This window comes from Nannospalax galili, unplaced genomic scaffold (assembly GCF_000622305.1).
Source record: "Nannospalax galili isolate Female #2095 unplaced genomic scaffold, S.galili_v1.0 scaffold1051, whole genome shotgun sequence".
NCBI classification, from domain to species: domain Eukaryota; kingdom Metazoa; phylum Chordata; class Mammalia; order Rodentia; family Spalacidae; genus Nannospalax; species Nannospalax galili.
The window spans coordinates 6,834,517-6,856,184 of record NW_008331995.1 but is presented as its reverse complement, the minus strand read 5'-3'; the positions used below and the strand labels follow the sequence as shown (position 1 = coordinate 6,856,184).

At 41.2% G+C, this 21,668-nt stretch overlaps 1 protein-coding gene across 2 annotated transcripts in view; it reads left to right on the top strand.

Annotated features, from left to right (window-relative positions):
* The window catches only part of Frmd4b (FERM domain containing 4B), a 372,580-nt gene extending 362,929 nt beyond the window's left edge, over positions 1-9,651 (top strand). For both annotated transcript variants that reach the window (XM_017796628.2, XM_008827145.3), the window contains 2 exons: positions 3,031-3,163; positions 7,981-9,651. In XM_017796628.2, coding sequence (XP_017652117.1) covers positions 3,031-3,163; positions 7,981-8,101 — 254 coding nt within the window. In that variant the 3' untranslated portion in view covers positions 8,102-9,651. The remainder of the gene's footprint in view (positions 1-3,030; positions 3,164-7,980) is intronic.
* The last annotated feature ends 12,017 nt before the right edge of the window (positions 9,652-21,668 follow it).

Here is a 21,668-nt window from a genome sequence, read left to right as displayed (position 1 = left end):
GATAACCCCATCTCTTAAATGTGTTCCAAACACCAAGATTTAACATTTTGAAAGAATAGACTGATAAGGTAAGCAGAAGGCTTTAGAATTACACATCCCTTCCTACTGGTCACCAAGATTTTTGAATATTCATGAACCAGCTTACACTGATTCTGATAGCAGCTGGCTTTTCTTAACTACCTTTCTAAATACTTTCATACCTTAATTCAATATATATATACTCTACCATGTTGCTAATTTAAGGGATTTAGGGTCCTGGGAGCATAGCTTACTGCCTCCATGGCGTGCTTAAGGACCTGGATTCTGTTTCCACCATCACTATCAAAAAACCCAGAAAATTTTGCAGGTAATTTTGATTAGCAAAAGTGTTCCCTTTCTAACCTTTATGTGAAGTTTGGCCATAACTTCTGCTGACATCGACAGAATACTGCAAGAATACCGCATACTCCCACCTGTGCTAAGTAATTTAAGTAGGGAAATCAGAGCTTGGAAGAGATCTGCTCATGGTTTCATGAACTTAGCAAGTGAGCAAGTGTGCCCACAATGTTGAGAACTAGTGCTGAAGCCATGCTTAGCCTCCAGGAGCTCAGAGTCTAGTCAACAAACCAGAAGAAATGAACGAATTCTTAAACCACACAGAAACCCTGAAGTCACAAATCTTGCTGCTTCCATTAAACATGGCACTTTCCTGAGACGTAGCATGGGGGTTCCCAAGCCTATAGAACCATCATTGTGAACTGTACCTTTAAAACTTTGCTAAGTTTGTTGATAAGACGCATTTCCATGGAGACTTCTGTTTGGGTTTCCAGTTCTCTCTTATTTGTAGACTTTGGACTTCTACTAGGACTACCTACTATGACCGCATCTAATGCATGAAAAGGCTCCTGCCATTATTTGTGGGGTTTTGTGACTATGATATAAGAAAATGCCTATCTTCCTCTTAAAGTTCAGGCTGTTCCACAGATCAAACATGGACAGAGTTCTATACAAGGATAAAAGCAAACAAGGGGTCTAGATATACCAGTGGATGGTGAGGGTGGACAGGGCTGGGGGACTGCCCAGGCAGAAGCAGGTGTAACTAAAAACCTCAGCTTTCCTGACTGTTGACTTTGTATATGGGTCAAGGGTGAAAATGAAGTTAATACTTCCTGGTTGGGACTGAAATGGGCCCTGCAGACTGCACCAGAATTTGGTCCCATAAACCAAAATCTTCACTTTTCCTCCCTTGGCTTTTGGAGATAGGATCTCACAGTGTGCCCCAGGCTGGTCTCAAACTCTTAAGAATTCTTGCCTATTCTGCCACACCTAGCTAAGAACATCCTTTGTAAGGAGATAAGTGGATGGAATCAGTACTCCCGGAAATCCCTTCTGGAATGTTCCTCAGCCCTGTCCCACTTTATAGCTATAGAGATGTATTTCAACAGGCATGCCTCATCCACATGGAGAGCTACATTTCCTGTTATTTGCCGTATTACTCAGAGCTTTCGCAGTCCCATCCAGCCACCCAAAGCTTCTCAGTGAGTGACTCAGTTTTAGTAGTAATGGCAACTACCTTTTCTTGACTGCTTGCTGTGCTCGCCCTTCTAATGTAAGCAGTTCTAAATGGTGAATGTACTAGTTAGGTTTGCTATTATTCTGATTTAACAGCTAAGATAACTGACTTTAGAGTATTTGAATGATGCTTCCAATCTCCCAGGCTGGTAAGTGGTGGAGTAGGGCTTCTACCCCAGAACCCCTGAGCTCTAGAACCTCCGCTTAGAGCTTGGAAGAGTGATCTTGGAAACTCTGTGAGAATCCTGAATCTGCTAGTGAAAATTGCATGGCATCTAGGGCCACAGATGAAGTGTGTTTCTCCTGTGGTGATCATAGGTGGTTTGTGGATGTGGTAAGAGGAGAAGGTCAGTGGCCAGGAACAGAAAACAGAAAACAGGAAGAGCCATGAGCAATACTGTTCCTGTGAGTCTTGGACAAGCAGTAGGGCCATATACTACCTGCGCAGCCAAGGCATGGAGCAGGACTGGTTCTACAAAGAGGACGGCAGAAACCCAGTGACTGGCTTTCAGCGGGCTCTGCTTCTAAATTACGCCCTTGCCCTCTTTTGGTTCCGCCCTTCTGTAAATTAGTCTCCTCTTCCTTCTACCAGTTTCTCTCCCCACCCCTATCACTTTTTTAGACAACAGAAAGTTCTCTGATCTTGCCAGGAGCCAGTATTGCCTTTGGCAGTTAAGGCTCAACAAGTCACCTGACTGAATGTTTTTCCTCCAGAGACCTCCAACATACTCTCAAGTGTCTCCTGACCTAACACCTAAAGCCTTGTCTTCAGCCACCCCAGCCTGGGTGGGAAGATTCTCTCCATTTATGAGAATCCTTTCACGTTTTATTTGGAGTTATTTAAGAAAAGTTTAAGATTTATTTTTATGTATATGGGTGTTTTACCTTCATCAATCTATGTGCACCATATGTGTGCAGTGCCCACAGATGTCAGAAGAGGGTGTTGGATCCCCTGGAACTGAAGTTACAGATGGTTGTGAGCCACCATGTGGGTGCTGGGAACTGAACCCGGGTCCTCTGCAAGAGCAGCAAGTACTCCTAACTGCTGAGCCATCTCTCCAGCACCTTAAAAAATATAATTGAAAAAAATTATCTTTCACTTCAATTTATTCTAATCAGTTATTATTAATGAGTCTTTATTCTGTATCAAGTTAAATGTATTCATAATTGTCTTTAATCCTGGTGTCATAACTATACAGAATATACTTACGCTATTATCCTACACATAAGAAACTGAGGCTTAAAGAGGATAAGCTGTTTGCTCAGGTCAGTCAGCCATTAAGCCACCAAGTTAAATTGATTATAAATCTCAGCTCAGCTGGGCATGTATCTCAGCAGTAGAATGTGGGCAAGACCTGGGCTCCAGCAAATAAGACACCAAACCCAGGCCTGTCATCTCTCTCCAGTCTGCACACAGCAAACAAATTTCACTCAGAATATTTGCACTAATTCACTCTCTCCTGCTCTACTTATTTCTAGTGTCTTCTACAAATACTTCTGGGAACTGGAGGACCCAGGTAACTGTAGGGCTGTCTGACTACGAGACTCCAGTGCACTCTCCCTACGCCAGCTGTTATGGCAGCATCTACAATCCTTTGCCCTCTCCAAGCAGGTGAGAATATAGTGTATAAATTCTGGAAACCTGGTCCTTGTCAAAGAATGCTTATAAGTGTGATATGGTATAACATGGGGTTTGGTAAACTATAGCCTCCAGACCAAATCCAACTGCCACCTGATTCAGTAAATAACATTTCATTGGAAAATAACTGTGTTCCTTCACTGCCATGTTAGCTGTGGCTGTTTTTACACTACGAGGACAAAGCTACATGGTTTTGGCAAATAACATGGCCAGCAAAACCAAAAATACAAGTAGACCTTTAAGAAAATGTTTGCTTAAAGGAGTTTTCTGAACTCTAAATTAGCTCATTCCAGTTCCACCCTGGTCTCAGATCTATGTACATGATTAAATTCCAGTCCAAAGGCATGCTTTTTTTCTTTTTTTAAATTTTAAAACTGTATTTTGTATAAAGTCCATTTCTGAGAAGAGAAAAAAAAATCACATGAAAAATACCTCTACTTTAGTAAAGCTGTTCATACCAAGGTCCCTTAGACAGTTGGTAGGCTGGATTCCATCCATGTGCTGTTTCTTTGTGTCTGACCCTGTGTCCACTAAGAAGCAATGGACGTAGCCAGCTGTCCTATTTGTCTTTAAAAGTAGTTCTTGGGGCTGGGGAGATGGCTCAGCGGTTAAGAACACTGGTTGTCCTTGCAGAAGACCCAAGTTTGAATCCCAGCACCCACATGGTAGCTAACAACTGTCCGTAACTCCAGTCCCAGGGAATCCGACGGCCACTTATGACCTCCGCAGGCATTGCACGACATGGGTGCACTTACCTACATGCAGGCAATACACACATACACATAAAATAAAAATAAATAAAATTCTTTTTAAAAAGTAGTTCTTTGTAAACATTAGTGGAAATACAGAAGAACAATGTGTTAAATGGAACTTGGGGGAAAAAAAATCACAGCCTTCTTTCCAAATGCAAATGTGACTCCCCCAGCAGAGATGACTATAGGTGGATAGAGGGAATTAGTATTGTATCTTCTCGGGGCTATTAAGATATATATAAAATAGATAAGAATAAAATATAACAAATGCCAAAAAAATTCATAGGCTCAGAATTCCAGGGTTTTCAATTCTTCTGCAAAGGAGCAATTAGTTTATATCTCCACTCCTTGCTTACTCTTAACAAGAAGAAAGGCATTTTCTGGGTTCATTTTTAAAGAAATTTGGTCTTGAGTTTTAAGTCTGATTGCTGCTTCAGGTAAAGGAGACTTACAGAGGCTCTGACTTAGCAAGGCCTCTGTACTAGTGATTTGCGGCTGCAGTTGGTGGTACAAGCCACTTGGAAACATTCAACCCCCTAAAACTTGTTTTCTTCTCCACATTCAGCCAGAGTTTTTCTTGGCTTGAAATGTTAAGCCAATTGTTTCAATGCAACAAAGGGTGTACTCAAAATAGATCTGGTGAAAATATACTTTACAAGGCGTCAGATGGCTCAGACAAGTATAAATAATGCTTTAAAATGAGTCAGCAGTAAGAATCAAAATGACTGGCCCTTCCAGTACAACTCTGATCACTTTGGGTGATATATTTGCAAACAATTTTCATGTTTGTGCTGTGTTCTTTTACTTTCTGTTGACCCAGTGCATAAGGCAGTCCTGATATCTTTCAAACCACTTTCATTGAATTCAGGAAGTGCTAAACATTTTGAAAGGAAAATCTGTTTTTTACTGAGTCTGCCTATATATTTCAGGCAGCCCAAGATGGCTTGATAGGGAAGACATGTCAAAGGGGACACAGTGTACAGGAAATTAGAAGCTATTTAAAGCTCTCTAGTGTGTGTGTATGTGTATGTGTGTGTGTGTGTGTGTGTGTGTGTGTGTGCAGAGTTCATTGTGGAAAATTTCAAAAATAATAAAGGATTAAATAAGATAATAATAGTCATAATTCTACCAACCGGAGATAGCGATATTAGCATTTGGTACATTTCCTTCATTTTTGTGGATCCATGATCCACATGATCATAATGATATTGTAGATAGTTTTATATCTTATCTTGTTTATGAAATTATACGGCTCATTTTTAAAATTAATATCATAAATTATGTTCCTATGTGTTTAAAACTTTTTAGGCCTTATTTATACGATCAATTAATAAATATATGACACTTTATTTAAAAGCTCAGTTTTTGAATACTTTAGATTCCTTTTATTACTAGTGATATTAGTATACCTTGTGCAACATATTTGTCTGCATTCCAAATTACTTCTTTGAGTGTATACATCTCCAAAGTAGAATTACTGCATTACACTGAAGAGTATGTTGCTTAAGTTTTTACTTTTCAAAAAGATCATCAGCATATACCTTTCCAGCCAGAGATATGGAAGAGATACTTCAATCCAGTTTTATGTAGGATTTTAAAAACTATGCTACAATCTAATAATGTTAATTTAATTTACCAACAAGCCAAATACAGTGATAGTCATTCCTAAAGCTTCAGAAATTTGCTTTAAAATTGCACGAATCATTTTTATGAAAACATGATTTTTAAAGCTGCCATGGTGGCTCGCGCACTTGGAAGACTGAGGCAGGAGGAGTGCTGCAAACGTGAAGCCCCCTGAGCTATATAATGAGTTCAAGGTCGGTCTGGGCTACAGAGTGAGACCCTGTCTCAAAACACAACAAAACCAAACAAAAAAAAACCCCATTATTTTAAAAATTAGAAACAAAATTATGGGGTTTTTTTGTTTGGTTTTGTTTTGTGTGTGTGAAAATGTTATAATGAAGCCTATTTGTACAATTAATAAATTGATACATGCTAATTAAAGAAAAAGGAGAAAATAAGTTTCAAGATACAGATCAGAAGCTTTAGATTTTCTTTGATGCTAGAGCATCTTAAAATGGTTAGCAGTGTATGAGTACTTCTTTTTTTTTTAATAAATTAATCGTATATCATTTACAGAATCTCTTCCCCAAAGTATTTAGTCTTCGGAAAGTTAGAATTTTTTTTTTTTCCTTTTTAATTGAATTTTTGCGAATTTCATGCAATATATTTTGAAAGACTAGAAATTTTTACTGACAACTTTTTAGTGAACTGGGCATTGACATAAACTTCCCAAAGCAGACGTGTTGAATAAATCTCTTATGCTGTGAAGTCTCTAACAGAGGCAAAGTCATGGCTCTACTGCTAAACCGTGTTTTCAAATATCTTGTTTTCTTTCACTTATGTTCTCCACTTCCTTTCCTCTTCCTGTCTAACTCTCCTGATCACTAGGCAAAACCGAGGGCTTGTGTCGCAGAAAACAGTTGTGACTGCAGACGTGAGATCAGTGTTAAGCTCCCTTTTGCTAAGCATACCCAGCTGTAGTAAGTACAGTTGAGTCTGCGTGCAGCCTGCTGTGTAGCAGGACTTTGGTTTGCCCTGACTGCTGTGTGAAGCTCTGAAATCTGACTTTGCTTTGATGTTTCATGAAAACACTAAAAATCCTGGATTTATATAGTATGTATTTTCAAAGTTCTCCCTCCAGAGATTTACACCCTTTACTAAAAGACTTTGAAGTTGAAAATAGGAATCTACTAACTGTCTAACCTGTTTTAACCTACTGTTAGAAGAATGTGCTTTGCTTATCTAAATGGTTTGTATAATAGGGTATTCTCATTTGAATATACCGCCCAAATATGTCTGCTTCTTTTTTTTTTTTTTTTTTTTTTCTGACAGTGTTGGGAATCAAAATGTCTATGACTTTTAAATATGGTGCCATTCCCTGGATCATTGACAAAATATATTTAGCCCTTAAACCCTCAGGACATGATATGTCTCAAGGTGTCCCTTTACCTTTAAATATTTTCCTTTGCCCCTGAGGAAAAGCACATAGTGTATTCTTTTAATTTGAAAAATGTCAAAATATGCTTTTTTTTAGAAAATTAAAATATGAGTCAAAAAAATTAAAAAGCAGGCATGTGTCAAGATTCATTGCACTTGTTAATAGGGGAACTGGCACATTGATTATGCCGGTTCAAAGCGAACTCAAAACAATGACAGACAATGCTGGGTTGTTATTATTAAATTATGTACTAGACTAGTTAACCTCAGTCCTACTTTGCTTTTCTGTGGCTTTGATAAACACCATAACCCAAAGCAACTTGAATTTATTTCATCTTACATCTTTCATCAAGAGAAGCCAAAGCAGGAACTCGAGTCAGGAACTTGAAGCCGAAATCACTGAGGAATCCTGCGTACTGGGTTGCTCCCTCTGGCTTGCTTAGATAGCTTTCTTACACCATTCAGGTCCACCTGCCTACAGATGGCACCACCCAGGAGTGAGCACCACTAGGCTGGGCCCTCCTATATCACTTAGCAATTAGGAAAATGCCTCCTAGACATGGCCACAGGCCAGTCTGATTGAGGCAGTTCTTCAGTTGAGTTCAGTAGAAGTTCCCTCTTCCCAGGTGACTCTAGGCTTGTGTCAAATGACAACTAAAGCTAACTATAACAATGTCTTATGAGGCAATAAACTATAATCCATAGCATTTTCTACTACAAAGGATATATTTGTATTTTTTCCAGACAAAAGCCTACAAGTTAACATGTAACTTAATACCATCTGGGTCCTAATCAGTAGTAAATGTAAGTTAAACAAAGGTAGAACCCTCTAGAGAATTAAATCATATTTATATGTGTGTTAGACAATGCTCCAGTGTGCTGTAAGAAGAATGTGCAATCATTCTGTGCTTCATGTCTAAGTTCTGGAAAGTTTTTTTCTTAACAGTGCTTCCCACTAACTTGTTCCAATGCAATAGTGTTTGTGCTGCAACAGCAAAAATGGCCACAGGTAGAAACTTTTCTGGTTCTCTTTAATAGACAGTATGCAGAGACCACTCCGCTGGACGGTACAGATGGAAACCAGCTGGAAGACAACTTGGAGGGTAGTGAGCAGAGACTCTTCTGGCATGAAGACTCCAAGCCTGGAACATTAGTCTGAATGCAGTTGGACCTCTTGACCAAGCACTGCGCATCCTCACACTGGTGTGCCTTGCAAAGTGTGTTCATCTTCCTAGAAGGCTTTAGAAACTGAAGGCATGAAAGAGTGAAGAGAAGAAGCCTCATGTGGTTTGGAAGTGAATCACATACTCAGTTCCACAAAAGCCTCTGGATGAGGACTTGCCTTTCAAACTGTCAGCATTAACCTATCAGTAAGGTCCGTGTGGAACTACTGCCAAGAGGACTGATGTGAAGCCTTGACCCAAGTGAGCACTTAGGAAGAGGACAACAGTTGTCAAAGGCAAACTGCAAAACCTGGGGATGTGTTCAGGGAGTTTGTCCCATTGGAAAGGAGGACGGAAGATTTCAGAGCACAGTTCAGGATACTCAGAGAGGGCAAACCAGAGGCTCCTGAGTCATGGCTCACCATCACAAGGTTTAAACTCATGAGCTGACAGAGAATAACCTGGTATTTCTACACAGACACGGACAATTTAAACAGTATTGGAAACTTACTTGAAGAGAAGTTGGATTTTTCATGAAGTTCTGAATGAGTGTAATTCTTTTCAGGATATTAAAAAGCGTGATGTTTGTCGTAAGCACCATAATATGGGTTCCGCTGTTCTCATTGCTGTAGCATCCTGTACTTTAACTTGATGGGAGCTAGGGAAAGGAAGTAGCCCACTGAACACCTGGCCAGCGCTGCTTGGAGGACTTCCTGAAGGTACAATCGCGCTGAGCCCCTTGTGCTTCCCAGTACCTGCCCGATCCATGAGTGACTGTTCAGACTGGTAACTCTCCACCTTGTTTATCATTTGAAACGATAGATGAGAGCTAGAAAAGTTTGTGTAATCATGAGCTTGAGAAAGTATTTTGAGGTGATAACAGAAGGACCCCCACAACAACAAAGCCAACCCACATCATTGTAGATGAATGTGTGCCTTACAGTGGTGAACAGTAGTGATTGAACCTGTGAGCTGGATTCCAGACAGAATCCTGAGTCACAAAGTGATTAAAAACACGATTGAAAAAAAATAAGAAGAAATTGACTCCAAGCAGCAGTAAGACTGAATTATGAGGCTTCAACTACCTCATACTTCCCTGGAAGAACTTATTAGCTAGGCTTGTGGTAGGGTTTTGTTTCTTTTTAGAGCAAATGATTTCGTTGCTCCACATCGATCTTTACTCTGCTTCAGAATTCCATGAAAGGTGCTCCCTTCGTCTTCCCCTTTTATACAAGCTTCGTGTTCATATTGTGAATAGACACGTTTCTGAACAACTTTTTTGGAACATTTTTCTATCTATAGCCCAAAGCATGTAATATATACGTAAAAATGATTTGTTAACCTGGTCCTTAGTCATTTGTATCATTAGGAATAAAGTTTGGGGGGAAAAAAGACAGAAGCAAAAAAATAATTTATTCCTTTTTGCATATTTGTATAGCCTTCTAGAATTGGAAATACCCTTTTGCATATTCTTTTACTGTTCTGACTTTTTAAGACCTGTTATTTTTTTACGTAGGTCAATAAACTAAAGGTGTGCAACTGAAAATGTTTCGCATTCTTCCATTTGTGTTCAGGGTTCACACAAAGCAAGTTGAAGTGCTCTATTTCAAGGAGGATATTGGGCAAGATTCAAATTTTATACTATTACAGTATTTTGTTGATTCCAAGATATACATCTTCTTATAGCACTAACCTGGAAATACACTGAAGGAGCTGATCCATCCATGCTTGTTAATAAGGTAAGTCATTCCCTGAGGGTTGCAATCTTAAAGGGCATGGAGATGCAGTTCATTTCAAGAGTGAAAAAAACCTGGGCTGGAAAGATGGCTCAGTGGTTAAGAACACTGAATGTTCTTGCAGAAGACGTGGGTTCGAATCCCAGCACCCACATGGCAGCTAACAACTGTCTGTAACTCCAGTTCCAGGGGATCCGACAGCCTCTTCTGTCCTCCATGGGCATTGCATGACACGGTGCACTTACAAGCAGGCAATATATGCATACACATAAAAATATAAAAATAATAAATAGGTGCTGGAGAGATGGCTCAGCGGTTAAGAACACCGACTGTTCTTGCAAAAGACCCGGGTTCGAATCCCAGCACCCACATGGCAGCTAACAACTGTCTGTAACTCCAGTTCCAGGGGATCCGACAGCCTCTTCTGACCTCTGCAGGCATTGCATGACACAGGTGCACTTACTTACATGTAGGCAATACACGCATACACATAAAATAAAAATAAATAAAATATTTAAAAGTAATAATAAATAAAATATTTTTTTTAAAAAAACCTGACACTGATACAAAACTCAGCAGATAATGCAGCCCTTATCTCATCTTTCAGCTCAAAGTGTGGCAGCCCGGGGCTGGAGATGTTAACTCAATTTAGAGTGCTTGCCTAGTATGCACAGAGCCCTAGGTTCCATCCCCAGCACTGCATAAACCTGGAGTGGTGATACACACCTGTAATTCCAGCAATTGGGAGGTGGAGGCTAGAGAATCAGGAGTTTAAGGTCATCCTCAACAACACACACAGTGAGTTTGAGGCCAACCTGGGCTACTTGAAAACCTGTCTCAAAAAAGAAAAAAAAAGTTTGGCAGCCAGTTATCTCCTATGTTTTTACCCTATCATCGCCTCTGCCAAATTCCCTAGGCCTTTTCTCCTGCTCTGCCTTCCTCCCAGCCCCAATCTTTCACCTCCCTGGGGTAGAAAGAAAAAAAGTATGTCTGGCTGTGAAAAGGAGCTTGCACCTGTTCATGTCTAGTTGGATATGTGCCAGGCTGGTATGTATAAGAGTTTTGTGAGCATTTGTTCATTTAATCTGTACAACAGGCTGGTGCTGGTGTGGCAAATATTGCTATAACATCTCCACTTCACAGATAAAGAATCAGAGGATCGGCGAAAGTCAAAAAATATATCCGAACTTGTCTCACTCCAAATCCTAAAATCCTGCAAGTTAAGCACTCCTAACACAAGGATCCAAAATGGCCAAACCTTGAAACTTCTTAATAAAGGCTTATTATTCTATTGTATTGGGAGGGGGGGACTGAGTGTACCACATGTGTACTGGTACCCATGGAGGCCAGAAGGCATTGAATCCCCTGAAACTGAGGTTACAAGCAGTTGTGGGCCCCCTGATGTGGACGCTGGGAAATGAATTTGGATCCTCTGTGATAGCATCAAATGCTCTTACCAACTAAGGCATTTCTCCAGGCCCCCAAACTTGAAACTTTTTTTGAGACAGGGTCTCACTATGCAGCCTTGGCTGGCCCAGAACTCACTATGTAGAACAGACTAACCATTCACAGAGATCCTGTCTCTGTCTCCCAAGTGCTGAGATTAAAGGCCTGTGCCACGATGCCACTTAAAACCTGAAAGTTTTTGAGTACCAACATGAAACCAGAAGTGAAATATTCCAAACCATAAAATTTTGTTTCATGCACAAAATTAATAAAAATATATGAAATTACTTTTAAATGCCAGGCATAATGGCTCATGCCTATAATCCCAGCCCCCAGGACACTGAAACAAGAGAATTGCAAATTAAAGGCAACCTAGGCTCCATAATGAGACCCAGCTTTAAAAAACAAAAGGGGCTGGGGAGATGGCTCAGCAGTTAAGAACACTGGCCGCTCTTGCTGAAGACACAGGTTCAAATCCCAGCACACACGTGGTGGCTAACAACAATCCTAACTCCAGTTTCAGGAATCCAACACCCTCTTCTGACCTCTGTGGGCATTGCACTGCACAGGTGTACTTATATACATGCAGGCAATACACTCATACACATAAAATAAAAATAATAAAATATTGGGAAAAAAAAAACAAAACAAAACAGAAACCACTTGGGCTGAAGAGCTGGCTCAGTGGTTAAGAGAACTTGCTGCTCTTCCAGAGGACCCAGTTCAGTTCCAAACACCACATTGGATGGCTCGCAACCACCTATAACTCAACTCTAGGTGATAGGAAGCCCTCTTCTGGTCCCCATAGGCAACTGTACACACATGGTGTACATACATAACCTCAGGTACACACACACATATGCATAAAATAAAAAATAAATCTTTAAAAAACAGTTTCAGGGGCTGGAGAGATGGCTCAGCAGTTAAGAACACTGGTTCTTCTTGCAGAAGACCCGAATTCAAATCCTAGCACCCACATGGCAGCTAACAACTGTCCGTAACTCCAGTCCCAGGAGATCCGACAGCCTCTTCTGACCTCCGTGGGCATTGCATGACACTGGTGCACTTACATGCAGGCAACACATGCATACGCATAAAATAAAAATAATAAATATTTTTTTTAAAAAAGAATACTATTGTATTCATAAAAAAACAACAGAAAAACAGCTTCAGCCTGTGTATTTATAGTGTGTATGAAGGATGAAACAATGAAGCATAAATTAATTTCATGTTTATGCTGAGTCTTCTCCAGTGACATCCATTATATATACACACAGTTATTGGAAAATCTGAACTCTGAAATAATTTAGTACCAAGCACTATGGATAAACCATAACTAACCCTGTAGTATCTCCTTCCATGAATGCTTTCTATGAGTGGCACACATTTTCAATGGCTCTTCTTTGCTTATTATGAGTTAGAAGTATTACACCTAATTTTTATTTACCAACAGAAAAAGGCAGAGTCAGACCTGTGTGCAAACACGGGTCAAGATAACTCCTAACCAGGAAGTCACCAAGCCTCAAGCAGCTGCAAACTATACTAAATTTATTTATGGTCGATTGAGCGCACCCATAGAGCAAGTTGATTGTCTTGCACCAGCAAATATACTTAGTACAATCACAGATTAGCAGAATGAATGAAGTATTGATTAGTAGCGCTGAAACTATGTATTGATCCTTTCCTGGTTCTGATGATTCAGGGACAGTATGATGATGTGAAATGGGCACTTTTTTTTTTTTTTTAAAACAAATCACCTGAGAAGCCACCTTGGAATTCAGCTCTGCATGCCTAGGACTTCAGAAAGAATGAGTCTGGTCTGAGATTAGACTCCAAGTAGAATCTGAGCCAACCTTTAAAACATCCTTAAAACACCCCCATCCTCTTCCTCCTTCACAGATTCAGTGAAAGAATCTATCTCCTGGCAGGAAAAAATAGGAAATAGGATGAGATCTGCTTTGGTTACAATGATCTGATTCTTGCTCTTACCATAAACACATGCAAACAGGCTTTCTCTATTGCTTTTCAGAGTTCCAGGTCAGTTTTTTTCAATACTTGCCAGTCACAAAGCATCCAAGGCCGAAGACGCCTGTGAATTTCACCTGTGGCTGAAATTTTCCATGTTGGAAAGTGTGTGGGTATGTTCTGGATTCTCCCCACGAGTGAGGAGTACAGCTGACAGTTAGAGGCTCAGAAGAGTAAGCACACCATGATCCTAGACAACAAAAGCATCCCACCCAGACTGCCACAGGGAACCGCTTGGAAAGCCTGGCTGTGTATCTAGGAATAGGTCTTACACTTTCATCTCCGGGTGTTGTGTTCCAGAGTTTAGGACAGGGATTCTCAGTTTGGAGAGAAAAGGAAGAGAAGTGAAGAAAATTGTTGTTGGTGAAGGTCAGGCAAAATTATATGTGATTTAGAAAAAAAAAGTAGCCATCTAGCAACTACTGGAGAACCAATTGAATGGCAGTAAGTGACAGTCCCAGGCAGTTGGACATAGAGTTGATTGTCAGTCCAATGATAGAGATGCAGAAGTATGTGAATAAGTTCTATGATCACTGATCCTACGAATACCAAGGATGACGAGAGAGAACCAAGGACATGAATGATACCTGAAATTGGTGGGACACAGTATGTCCCTCAAGGAGGTGATGCCAGCATGGGCCCTTCACCAAGGCTGTGAAGCCAAGAGAAGCTTACCAGTTTTAGAAATCAAAGGGATGTGAGGCCAGATTAGGCCAATATTAAGGAAATCTAGGTAAGAGGAAAGAAAGCTCTCACTACAATGGGGATCAAGTTATACTGTATATTACCTCATTTAACCCCTCTCCCATTACTGTACAAGATGGTCTTATTCCTCAGAAAAGGCCATGAAGAGGGGGGTTCAGAAAGGTCGCCAAGCCTTGGTTCTATCACCACGCAGTAAGTGGTAAATTAAAGCTCACAACCCTACCTCTCATACTCTTTATTAATCATGATATTACTTAACTGAAAAAGCAAAGGCTCACAGAGCATCTCTCCTAAATGGAACCAACGAAAACAAAAAGGGAGAAAAAGGAAGAAAGAGAAGAGTAGGCCTGGGGAAGAAGAGGAAGTGCCAGAAGTCCGCCTAGCAGGTGCAGGTGGCTGCAGGGGGTGGTTTGCAAAACATTCAATTCAGATGTTCCTGATCAGGGCGTGATTCAGTAGAGTCCTGGTCAAGGGCCAGATAACAACCAGTGGGCTGGAATTACAAACAGAGTGGAGGAAAAGGAGCCCAGACGTTTGCAACATGGACCCCAGAGGCCCTTGAGGTGGGGAATGAGCCTTCCAGCCTCCTACCCACCTCCTACCTGCCTCCTTCCCACCTCGCACACAAAACCTTACAGAGAAATCATTCTCCACTTTGCCCTCTCCTCATTTTCAGAAGTGATAGGCATCCAGAAAAGATCAAAAGCTAGACATCTGTAGTAAGAAAGATCTCATCAGGAATCATAGCAGTTCCAGGCTGGGAAGGGCATGGCCAGCCACCCTTCAATTACGGAAGAAGCCTTTCAGGGAGTCGATGGTGGGTGTTTGGGCAGACACTACCATCTTCATAAAGTAGTGGTTAGGTGTGTGGGCTTTGAAGTCAAGCCGACCTGGAGACAGACTACCAGGCTTGGAGTCTATCCCAGCCTCACTGGTTGTTGGTAAGAGGAACTAGAGTTAGTCTCCTGAACCTCAGTTTCCTCCTTGGCACATGTCTCACAAGGCACTCTGTAGGGGTTGCACAATGCAGTCAGCAGGTACAACTTGTTCCTAGCAGGTGTTTCATAGAATAAACTACTCTCTAGGGTTCTGTTGCATACAAAACATGATCTAGAAAGTTGAGGTGTTTTTAATTAAATCTTTGTGTATGTGTCTGTATGATATACATGTAGGTATACATGTGTAAGCTGTATGTGAGCAGGGACATTCACGTATAATGGTCTACCTGCCACAGTGCCCATGTGGCGATCGGAAGACAAGACAACCTCAGGCTAGGTCCTCACCTTCCATCTTTTTAAGATAGTCTCTTAAAACTGGGCATGGTGGCACATGCTTTTAATCCCAGCCTAGGGAGGCAGAAACAGGTAGATTTCTGTGACATCTAGGCCAGCCTCATCTACATAGTGAGTTCCAGGCCAGCTGGGGCTACAGAGAGACCCTGTTTCAAAAAATGAAACAAACAAAAGATTGATGCCTGTTTGCCACTATTTATATCAGGTTAGTGGGTGAGCTTCTGGGAACTCTCCTGTCTCTGCCCCCTATCTCTCTGTAGGAGCAGTGGGATCACAGATGCTCAACTGTAACAGCCAGCCTTACATGAGTTCTGGGGCTCCAAAGGGAGGTCCTCATTCTTGGGCTGCCACTGATTTACCCAGTGGGTCATCTCCCCAGCTTGAAAGTTGAGGTCTTTAAGGATTTATGTTGCATTTGTTCAGCCACTGAAATGGCAATACTAAACTAAATCACTGTGACTGAGGGCTGACCCACCACATCCCTGGTAGTTACAGGCTTCCAGAATTTTTGTTTTCTTATTTAATCCTCACAGCAAGCCTGCCATTATTAATCCCAAATGAAAGAGTATGGAGGCTAAGTTACTTGTTCAAGCGCATAGTTAAAAGATACTCAAGGCTGGATTCTATTTCCCACTGCAAAAGAGGGAGTTTGTAAAGTTTGAGTTCCTGCCACTTCAAAGTCCACTGAGGAAGGAGGCTGTTCCCAGAGACAAGCTGATTTCAGGATTTTTTCCCCCACATTCTTCTGCCACAACTGCCCTGCAAGACCAGGACAAATTACATTTGCCAGACAGTGAGCACCAGCGTCCTAGTACCTCCCTTGCTTGTCCTGAGTTAGGCCCATCTGTTGCCCCAAAGACAAGTTCCTACCTTTTCTACTCACGTGAGAAAGCAAACAAGTCAGATAGATGGGTGGCCAAATTAAGAAGAAAGAAAAAATACAAGAGGCAGATTAAGTTTGGAAAAGAGTTTTAAGTGCCAACGTTTTATAATTTATTTTTTTAATTTAATTTTATTTATTATTTTTATTTTCTTTATGTGTATGAGTGTATTGCCTGCGTGTTGTGCAATGCCCATGGATATCAGAAGAGAGCATCGGATCCCCTGGAACTGGAGTTACAGCCGATTGTTGGCTGCCATGTTGGGTGCTGGGAACTGAGCCCTGTCCTCTGCAAGAGCAGTCAGTGCTCTTAACTGCTGAGCCATCTCTCCAGTCCTTATAATTTATTTTTCAAAGCTTTTTTAAAGTCTCTTGGGAAAAATTCCAACAGGATACAGAATAAAATCATTCAATTCAGGAAGTGTCCTGAAGACACAGGATTCTGGGCAAACCTACTTGTCAGACCTCTGTCTAGGGGCAGGTGGGACAGTAGTATCCACGAGTGAGAAGGTGAGCATAGAGATAGGACCCTGCCTGTTCCATCCATAGAGAGGTGACGCTGCTCAACGTTCGAGCCTGTCATCAGATTAGAACCTTGTAGGTCTGCCCAGGTTTGTCCTGGATGTTTTGTCCCTCCTAGAATTCCGGAGTTTACAAAGTTGATTAAGAAGGACACCTAGAGGCCAGCCTGCTTCACTGCAGGCAGGAGTTTCTAGCTGTCTGGTGGGAATTCACACTTTCAGTATTGTGTGAATAAGGTTCTGTAGCTGGAGAGGCAAAATGAACCAAAACAAAACAAAAACTCAGTTTTTAACTTCTAATTCCCAACACTTCTTCTAGCTGTATTCTTGGGGAAGTTGTTTCTGTATTTGAAAGTATTTACTTTTTATAAGATAGAAATAATGCTAACAATTTCAGAGAATGAGACCAGTAAGATTAAGGACTTTGGAGGGTGGGGGGTTACCATCGTATCTGGGACAAATTAAGCCAGTTATTGTCCTTATTGTTTCTAAGGGACTGTGCAAGGAAGAGGGTTGATAACATTTAACAGTGTTGAATTTAAATATAAATAAGATAAAATTTAAATGTTAGCAATATGTAACAGTCACTGATTGCCAAGGCAAAGACTGATACAATGTGAGAGAGTTTCTCAGATACAAAATTTAAGAAAACCCAGTTGGCAAGATTTAAAAAAGGAAGGAAAGAAGGAGGGAGGGAAAGAAGAAAGAAAAGAAAGGAAGGAAAGAAGGAAGGAAGGAAGGAAGGAAGGAAGGAAGGAAGGAAGGAAGGAAGGAAGGAAGGCAATCTCTTAGAAAATTAAAATTCTGGACTGGAGAGATGGCTCAGAGGTTAAGAGCACTGGCTGCTTGTCCAGAGGATCCAAATTCAGTTCCAGCACCCACATAGCAGCTAGTCATTAACTCCAATTCCAGGGGATCCAAAACCCTCTTCTGGCTTCTGAAGGCATTGCATGACACAAGTGCACCTATATACATGCAGACAAAACCATCATACACATAAAAATAAAATTAAAAAGCAAAAAAACCTCAAAAGAATAAAAATGCTATTTAAAAAAGAAAATCAAAATTCATCCATCCAACCAAAAAAATCCATGATGGAAAAAACACAAAATTTTAAATATGGGCAGAATCAGTATGACTGTTGTCTCCTTCACCTTAGACTCTGTTGTAGCTTGGCATTGCATCATACTATCCTAACACATAACAAGAGGGACAGGTGTCATATGTGACCATTTTAGATACAAAAATGGAAGTCCAAGACAGATGTTCACTCACACCAACAAAACCAAAGTTTCATAATCAAATACAGGCTAGCAAGTATCCAGGCACAAGGGCATTCTGAAGCAAGCACTCTTTTAAATATTTGGGCCTGGAGAGATGGCTCAGCATTTAAGAGCACTGACTGCTCTTGCAGAGGACCTGGATTTGATTCCCAGCACCCACATGGCAGCTGCGAACCATCCTTAACTCCAGTTCCAGGGGAATCCGACAGCCTCTTCTGACCTCCGCAGCATTGCATAACATGGAATGTGGAACTCACATACATGCAGGCAATACACTCACACACGTAAAATAAAAATAATAAATAAAATATTTTAAATGATATTTGGACAAGGAGGACCACAGGATGGAGGAATGAAACACAGGTCCTTATACATGCTAGGCTAGCACCCTAGGACTGAAATACATGCCCAGACTGACAGCTCATGTTTATCCTTTTTTTCCTATACATTCCTATGAGAGAGAGAGAGAGAGAGAGAGAGAGAGAGAGAGAGAGAGACTCATGTACTCCAGACTGGCCTCCAACTTGATATGTAGCAGAGAATAGCCTGGAATTTCTCATCTTCCTGCTTCTACCTCCTGTGTACCAGACCAGGTGCTCAGGGCTGGAATCCAGGATGGAATCCAAGGGCTTTGGCCATGCTAGGCAAATATTTTACCAACTGAGCTACATCTCCAGTCCTCATACTGTTTTTACTTGTCTAAAAGTGATTTGGGCTCAGGTTTTTTCTACCCTAGGATGTTTTTTTACTGGCATTGTGTTGAACAAATAAAAATAAAGAATAGTCAGCTTCATGGCAAGTTTCAGGCCAACACTTGGCATACATAAGGCCCTGTCTATCTAAAAATAAATAAATACATAAATAAACTTTTTTTTTTTTTTTTTTTTGGTCTTTTTGAAACAGGGTCTCCCTGTAGCCCTAGCTGTCCTGGAACTCACTATGTAGACCAGGCTGGCCTTGAACTCACAGAGATTCACCTGCCTCTGCCTCCCAAGTGCTGGGATTAAAGGCGTGTGCCACCACGCCCAATATAAATAAACTTTTTAAAAGGGAAAAAATTCTATATAAGTTGATGCCTGACGCAATAAAGTGAGTTCCTGCCTCAACAAGAAAAAAAAAGGGGGGGCGGAATTAAACAGAGCTGCAATTTCAAAACAGTCTGAATCTACGGACTAGCACTCTCATTTCTGCCCTGAGCACAGATCATGACTTTAAGAGTAACAAGATACCAAAAAAAAATGTTGAAAACTGGCTCAGTATTGTAGACTTCGAGGCGGCGGCACCAAGCTGAGCTTGTGCAGGCTGAGCTTCTGCTGGCTTTAGCAAAACCCCTTTGTGGTCTTTACTATGGTGATTGGGTATAGGACATCACAAGCCCAAATTGGAACCAAATAAAGGAAGTGCTTTGGGTACTCTGTGTTGCCTGTCCTGCAAATGCTGTCTGAGAGCTCCAGCCCTGGGCAACAAGAATTATTTCCTTGGCAGAACAATACTTTGAACTCCAGTGATCTACTTCCAAATCACATTCCAAAGCAAGTGACTGAGAACACGTGAACTTGGGACTTTAAAAGTACCTGTAATTGAGTTGCCCACGTGGCTCAGTACATTAAATATGTTGTCATCAATTATTTCTTCTAATAGTGTGGCTGCATGCATATGGAGATAAAAAACATATTTCAAGACTAGCCTGGATATTAGCTACCGCCTGGAGAAAAGTTTGAGACATTATTTTTTTTAAAAGTATCTTTTTTATTTATTTATTGTTCATTATGTGTATGTGTGTACACCTACGCGTGGATATGTGTGCATGAGTACAAGTTCCCACAGAGCCAAGAAGAGGGTGTCAGATCCCCTGGAGCTGGAGTTACAGGTGGTTATGAGCTGTCTTATGTGGGTGCTAGGAATTGAACTCTGGACTTCCAGAAGAGCAGCAAGCTTTCTTAATTGCTGAGCAATCCTGCCTATCCACAGACATTTTCCAGGTCCCTCCCAAATAACCAGATCCTTCCCAGAGCACTGACATCTTATACAACTGCCAATTTCAGTTTCAAGATTACTGTGAGGTAAGTGTGTGTGTGTGTGTGTGTGTGTGTGTGTGTGTGTGTGTTTTCCACTTTTCACCAGACTCTTCCTCCATTAAGCTTTATGTTCTTAGATATCAGGGACTATACAAGGCATAGTGGTGCATACCTGTCATCCCATTACTCAGGAGGGTGAAGCAGGAGGAGCACTGTAAGTGCTGGGAGGAAGAATAGAGAGGTAGCTCAGTCACTGAAGTGCTTGCATGCAAGCAGAAGAAGACCTGGGTTAGATCCCCAGAACCTATATTAAAAAAAAAGATACAGGCATGTTGGCATACATTTTTAAACCAAGAACTGGGGAGGCAGAAATAACCAGAGCCCCAGAATTTGCTGGCCAGCCAGCCTAGTTTATTTGTTGAGTTTCATGCCATTAGAAATGTTATCTCAAAAAGAAGGTGGATAGCACCTGGGAATGACACTTGAAGATGTCCTCTGACCTACATACACGCATGTACACACACACACACACACACACACACACACACAAGAAAAGAAATCAGGGATTTTTTTATTTTTTTTTGTCTTTTTGAGACAGGGTCTCCCTATAACCCCAGCTGTCCTGGAACTCACTATGCCAGGCTGGCCTTGAACTCACACAGATCCACCTGCCTCTGCCTCCCAAGTGCTGGGATTAAAGGCGTGTGCTACCATGCCTGGCTCATATTTTATTTAAACATGTGTTTCATTTAGACTCTAAAGCTGTGTCTTGCCCAGCAAGGTAGTGCTTGCCCTGCAAGCAAGACCTGAGTTCAACCCCAGAAGCCATGTTTTTAAAAAGCTGGACATGGTGGCATGCACTTCTAACCCTAGAGCTGGGGAGGCTTGTGGCATTTCACAGCATATGCACATTATTAACTTGCTAGAGGTGCTGTAAACACAGAGTCATCAACTGAATGACTTAAGTAACAGAAATTTATTGCCTGGTAATTTAGGTGTGTGAAATCCAGGCTCTTCCCAGAGTGATTCCTTCTGAAGGCTGTGAGGGAAGACCAGTTCCTTGCCTCTCTCTCTAGTATCTGGTGGCTTTGCTGACAGTCTTGTTTGACCCTTGGCTTGTGGAAGCCCCATCGACCTGTGCCTTCTTCCTAGGGCCATCTTCCTGCCTATCCCTGTGGCCAAACTTCTTTTCATAAAGACAAGTCATATTAACTTAGGGACTGCCCCCCCAATGACCTGATGTAATGAAATCGATTATATCTGTGAAGTTCTAATTTCTAAATAAGGTCATATCTTGAGAGACTAGGTGTTAGTTGTCTGAAAGAAAGTTCCTTCTAGGGGACACAATTCAAGGAAGAAGAAACACTATCCAAATCCAAAGGTCAGCTTATTGAGGTTCTAAGATGAGATTAAATTGTAGGTTAACATGGGTAAACATGAAGAGGGAAGAGGGCCGAGGGAAAAGGGATATAGATAAAGGAGCCATGCATTTACCAGCCAAGGAACACCAAGGATCATGGGAAGTGACCAAAACCAAGAAAGAGGCAGAAAGTATGGGTTTTCTTGGCACTTCTAGAAGGCACCAATACTACAAACTCCTAGACTGTAGACTTCTGTTCTCCCAAATGCTGAGACAATAAAGTTCTGTTTTGTTTTC